At 50.0% G+C, this 6,432-nt stretch overlaps 1 protein-coding gene across 1 annotated transcript in view; it reads right to left on the reverse strand.

Moving 5' to 3' along the window:
• Positions 1–2,143: 2,143 nt before the first annotated feature.
• Positions 2,144–6,432, reverse strand: part of LOC139029373 (POU domain, class 2, transcription factor 1-like) — a 44,692-nt gene continuing 40,403 nt past the window's right edge. The window contains exons 3-4 of the mRNA XM_070449120.1: positions 3,029–3,120; positions 2,144–2,758 (exon numbers count right to left, since the gene is read on the reverse strand). Of these exons, the coding sequence (XP_070305221.1) occupies positions 2,684–2,758; positions 3,029–3,120 (167 nt within the window). The 3' untranslated portion in view covers positions 2,144–2,683. The remainder of the gene's footprint in view (positions 2,759–3,028; positions 3,121–6,432) is intronic.

Below are 6,432 nucleotides of genomic sequence, written 5' to 3' on the forward strand. Positions count from 1 at the left end.
CTAGAGGGTGCAGATACTCTTGCCCCCTGCAGATTCCGTCTAGCCCTAGTGAGATGTAGTGTGTTTGTGTGTTCTACCGTCCTGTGTGTGGTGTCTACCTGTCTCTGTCTCGGTCTCTGTTTCTGTAATGTGTGTGTTGTGTGTTGCTGTGTGTGGGTGTGTGTTGTGGTGTGTGTGTGTGTTGTGTTGTGTGCTGTGGTGTAGTGATGTGTGTGTATGTTGTGTGTGTGCTGTGTCTGAGCACACTGCCGGTCTCGTGTGTGATTAGCAAATCTTCTTACAGAGTGATCTCGGGATGGCTGCGGACAGTGCAGTTGTTGAATCAGGGGTGTCAGAGGCCAAGATGCTTTGCCCCGTATGCTGCCTCTGCGGCTGGCTGACCTGCTGCCCTCATGGCTGCTGCTAGGAGTGGCCTGGGCCTGTTCAACAACAACTGCCTGCCGCTGGAGACAGCGGTAACTAGAAAGGAGCGGGAGAGGAGAGGAAGAGGGAAGAGAGGGGAAAGAGTGAGAGGAGACAATGGTAAGTGGGAGAGGAGAGGAAGAGGGAAAGAGAGAGAGGAAAGGAGGGGGAAGAGAGGAAGTAGGGGAGAGAGAGTGAGAGAGACATGATAGAGTGGAGAGGAGCAGAGGAGGAAGGACGGGAGAGAGAGTGAGAGGAGGACATGATGTAGAAATGGAGAGGAGAGAGGAGGAGGGAAGAGGCAGGGCGAGAGAAGGAGAGGTGAGAATAGAAAGCGAGACGTGACGTCATTGTGGAGAAGAGGGTTCTTAGGAGCCGGGTGAGAAATAAGAGAGACAGCGAGAGAACGCAAGAGAAACAGTAGGTATGTACCTAACGATTAATTTAATTCAAAAGTCAAAGGATGTTCATGTTTCAAATTGATACAACGTCAACGCAGTACATGTGACGAGCAAGTGGAATCGGCGTGCTCCAGGGGCCAAGAGATGGAGAGGAAAGGACTCATGCGCTTTTGGACAGAAGATGATCCTTTGCTGTGAAGCCTTACTGAATGAAACCGTCACAGCCCACTGCCTGTCTGACCCTCACGTCACATGTGAGTGCTATGTGGCCCCAATTGTACAGCCCCGACAGAAAGATGATCACGGTATGAGCATGACGCCTGGGCTTCACGCACACGCAACAACCGACCCAGGAGGTGAGGGATGTCAGGGGAGTTAGCATTGATCTGCATGCACAAGCCAGTTACATCCAATACTCTTAAAACCAGTTCTCATCACACTGACCATAGGAAATAATTAATGAATGGCATATGAAGGTAGTCAATCATTTATCTTTATATGAAATCACTGCGTCACTAAGGGAGAGGAAACAAGGGAAAATAGTATTGAACATAACAAACACCCTCTCTCTCTTGTGTGTGTGTTGGAAACGTGTGTTCAAAATTGTGGTGTGTGTGTGGTGTGTGGGGTGTGTGAATGTTGTAATGCCATAGGCGGACACTCTGCTTGGTCTCGGATTGTGTTGTGTGATGTGTCTGGCGTGCAGGAACCTGACCTTACAAACAGGCCTACAAGCCCATCAGGCCCAGCCATCTCTCAGCCTATGTGCCGGGACAGTCTGAGCACTGATGGAGGGATTGTGCTTCTGCGTGTAACTCTGCGTGGGCATGGTGTGGTTGTGTGCGTGCATTGCCTGTGATTCCTTACCTTTGCCATGGCCGTGTGTGTATTAATGTCACTGAATGTACTACCGATCCATGAGTGCAATGTTACCAGAGCTTGAAAGCCATTCCCTGCCAAACTTTAGGGACGGACGTCAGCTGTACGTACGCCTGAGCTTCCTCTACCTGTGTAGACGCCCAATGCTCTTAGGCATCTTCATCAGTACTGGCGTATTCACAATGCAAATTTACCCTTGCCCTGGCACAGTCAGTTCCCGCCCGTGCGTTATGGCATCTGAAGATGGACTGCAAGAAGGGAAGGGAAACGCAGAGGAATTTGAACGGACCACGACAATGAGAATGGACCACACCCACTACTTGACCACAAACACCTGCTGAAAATTCCCAAGAAACAAACCCAAAAGCGCACCTCTGCCACTCCATATTGACAATAATACGAACTACAGAACAAAATGTCTAGCTAGTAAACAAAACAAAAGGAGATGATCGTGCATTTATTTAACCTTTATTATATAGGATAACCTAATATTTTTTATTTAATTAACCTTTATTATATAGGATAACCTTATACAGGATAACCTCATGTTTTATTTATTTGACCTTTATTATATAGGATAACCTCATATAGATAGGATAACCTTCCCAGAAGACATGTCATATAGAAACAGGCCCATGGTACAGTCAACTCCAGATAAGTGTAAACTCTGACTGTAAACTGAGTGCAATACTGTTTTCCAGTCCCAATATATCTGCATTCTTTTACAACTGCATGTTGTGGTTTAGTCCAGTCTCGAGACGTTGCATTTATCACAAGTCGTCTGTTCTCTGTACACCATATCGGTATGTTTTTAAATAAATAATGATGTTGACGGCTACTTATTGTATACAGAAGCCAAATATCTAGTTGTCAGATTCTTGACTAGAGAAAGAGCCATACTTTACTTTTCAACCTTGGAGTGGAAAAACATCTACACACCAAGACAAAACACACTCCTACTGACAGATATCCACAAACACAGGGTTTCAATACTAGGTAACCTATTGAAGGTGTTGTCTTAACAGAAAATTATCTACATGAGAAAAGCAGGAAGGGAGGTGGGTGTTTGAAATGTACTGCAGCCCACAGAGAACAGCGAGAGGAAGGAGAGAGGGAAGGAAGAAGGGAGGGGGTGAGTGAAGAAGTTAATTTAAAAAATATATATAAATGTTATGCAGTGCATGTGAATTCTGCATAGATTTGCATATTCTCCGCCATCTGTTTCCGAGCAACCGCAGAGCAGCTAATTAGCATACAGGGTGATTAATCTGCCTTGTTCCTAGCCGATACCGAGAGCGCCTAACTCATTTAAATGCACTGTTCCTGTGTGTGTGTGTCGCTGTTACCTGTTGGAGGAGAGCCTGTGTGTGTGCGTTGGTGATTGCGCTTGTGGTCTGAACCGTCTGCCTCTGAAAGTCCAGTCCATTCGTTTGGATTTCTGAGAACAGAAAAGCAATCAAGTCATCAGACGAAGAAAATAATAGCACTCTCTCACACCCCCCCTTCACTTGGCACTCTCACACCCCCCCAGTACCCCCCGCCTTCACTTGGTCACTTCTCACACCCCCTTCACTTGGCACTCTTCACACCCCCCCTTGACTTGGCACTCTCACACCCCCCCTTCACTTGGGCATCTCACACCCCCCCTTCACTGGGCACTCTCACACCCGCCCCCTTCATTGGCACTCTCACACCCCCCCAGTTTTCAGCTTGGCACTCTACACCCCCCTTCACTGGCACTCTCACACCCCCCTTCAGCTTTGCACTCTCACACCCCAACCCACGGCGTCACCGTGGGCACTCTCACAGCCCTCCCCCTCCATTGGCACTCTCACAGCCGCCCCCTTGTCACTTGGGCACTCTTCACGCCCCCCCGTAGTTTCACTTGCATCTCACACCCGCCCCTTCACTTGCACTCTCACCACCCCCCTTCTCACTTGGGCACTCTCCACACCCCCCTTCATTGGCACTCGTCACACCCCCCCGAATTTCACTTGGCACTCTCTCACCCCCTATCAACTGTGGACACTCTCTCACCCCCTTCACTTCGGCACTCGTCACACCCCCTTCCACTTGGTGCACTCTCACCAACCCCCCTTCACTTGCGGCACTCTTCAGCATGCCCCAATTTACCACATAGCACTCTCTCCCCCCACAGGTTTGTCACATTAGCACTCTCACACCCCCCTATCACATAGCTACGCTCTCACACGCCCCTTTCACATAGGCACTTCTCACCCCCCCCCTTCACATAGCACTCTCACCCCCCCCTTCTGTATCAAATAGCACCCTCACCCATCGCTTATCATCTCACTCTCACCCCCCCCCCCCTTTCACATTGGAGGCACTCTACCCCTTCACTCACCTCACACCGCGCCTTTCACATAGCACAGTCACACACCCCCCTTCAACATAGCACTCTCCATCACCCCCCCACACAGACTTCTCAGCACCGCATCCTCAACTTTTCATCATCCTCCACCCCACCCCTTCCACTCATACACTCTCTCACCCCCTCAGCAGTTAGCACTCTTCTCACCCCCGCAGCACAACGCACTCTCACCAGCCCCCCCTTCACATAGCACTCCACCAACACCCAGTTTTCACATAGCTACTCTCACTACCCCCACATTCACATATCAGCACTTCTCACACGGCCCCGTGTCACATTAGCAACTCTCACCCCCCCTTCGATCTATAGCACAACTCTCACCCCCCCCTGTCAACATAGGCATCTCCGCTCCCCCCTTTCACCATACACTCTCAACCCCCCTTTCAACATAGCACTCTCACACGCCCCTTCACATGAAGCGACTCGTCACCACCCCCCCTTCACAAGCACTCTCACACTAACCCTCTTCACTAGTAAGCAGCTCTCACTACCCCAACCACGTCACCCCTTTGCATATCGCACTGTCTCCACCCCCCCCCCCCCCCCCCCCCACCCCCTCCCTCGTCTTCTCCCACCTCCAGCCTTTCACCCCCAGACAGCCACTCTCTCACCCCCCAGGTTTCACATTAGCGCACCTCTCTCACCCCCCAGTTTTGATTCGCTCTTCACCGCCATCAGCACGCTCCTCAACCCCCCCAGTTTCACATAGCACTCTTCTCACCCCCCCAGTTTCACATAGACACTCTCTCACCCCCCAGTTTCACATAGCACTCTCTCACCCCCCAGTTCACATAGCACTCTCTCACCCCCCCCAGTTTCACATAGCACTCTCTCACCCCCCCAGTTTCACCAAGCACCTTCTCACCCCCCCCCAGTCACTAGCACTCTCTCACCCCCCAGTTTCCATAGCACCTTCTCACCCCCCCCCAGTTTTCACATTGCACTCTCTCACCCCCCAGTTCACATAGCACTCTCTCACCCCCACAGTTTCACATAGCACTCTCTCACCCCCCAGTTTCACATAGCACTCTCTCACCCCACAGTTTCACATAGCAACTATCTCACCCCCCAGTTTCACATTGCACTCTCCTCACCCCCCAGTTCAGCATAGCACTCTCTCACCCCACAGTTTCACATGACACTCTCTCACCCCCCAGTTTCAACATAGCACTCTCTCACCCCACAGTTTCACAATAGCACTCTCTCACCCCCCAGTTCCATAGCACTCTCTCACCCCACAGTTTCACATAAGCACTTATCTCACCTCCCAGTTTCACATAGCACTCTCTCACCCCCCAGTTTCACATAGCACTCTCTCACCCCCCCAGTTTCGCATAGCACTCTCTCACCCCCCCCCCCCCCCCCCCCCCAGTTTTCACATACACGTCTCACCCCCCATTCACATTAGCCACTCTCACCCCCCAGTTTCACATAGCACTGTCTCACCCCCCAGTTTCACATTAAGCACTGTCTCACCCCCCCAGTTCCACATAGCACTGTCTCACCCCCCAGTTCACATAGCACTGTCTCACCCCCAGTTTCACATAGCACTGTCTCACCCCCCAGTTCACATAGCACTCTCACCCTCCCCAGTTTCACATAGCACTCTCACCCCTCCCCAGTTTCACATAGCACTCTCCACCCCCCAGGTTTCACATAGCACACACAAATCAACATGTGTGAAAATAATGCACACACTGACATAACACAAGCACTGAAGTAACACAAGCACCGCCTTTCCTTCCAGTTCTCTGCTGCCAATGACTGAGCGAACTACAAAAAATCACTGAAGCTGGAGACTCATATCTCCCTCACTAAACTTTAATAAGCACCTGCTTCAGAGCAGCTCACAGATCACTGCACCTGTACATAAGCCCATCTGTAAACAGCCCATCCAACTACCTCATCCCCATACTGTTATTTATTTATTTTTGCTCCTTTGCACCCCAGTATCTCTACTTGCACACTCATCGTCTTTACGTATATCACTCCAGTGTTTAATTGCTACTATTGTAATATTACGCCACTATGGCTATTTATGCCTTTACCTCTCTTATCCTACCTCATTGCACCACACTGTAATATAATTTTTCTACTGTATTATTGGACCTAATGTTTGTTTATTCCATGTTAACTCTGTTTGTTGTGTCGCACTGCTTCTTTTATCTTGGCCAGGTCGCCAGGTGTAAATGAGAACTTGTTCCAACTGGCCTACCTGGTTAAATAAAGGTGAAATAAAAATAAAAAGTAGCCTCTAGATGACAATCAACAACACTGCACTGAACCTCTCATGCTGTGTAGGGCCATCATCCACCCGCACACACAGCTCACACCACCACCACACACACACACACACCA

Source organism: Salvelinus sp. IW2-2015, linkage group LG2 (genome assembly GCF_002910315.2).
Source record: "Salvelinus sp. IW2-2015 linkage group LG2, ASM291031v2, whole genome shotgun sequence".
Classification (NCBI taxonomy): Eukaryota; Metazoa; Chordata; class Actinopteri; order Salmoniformes; family Salmonidae; genus Salvelinus; species Salvelinus sp. IW2-2015.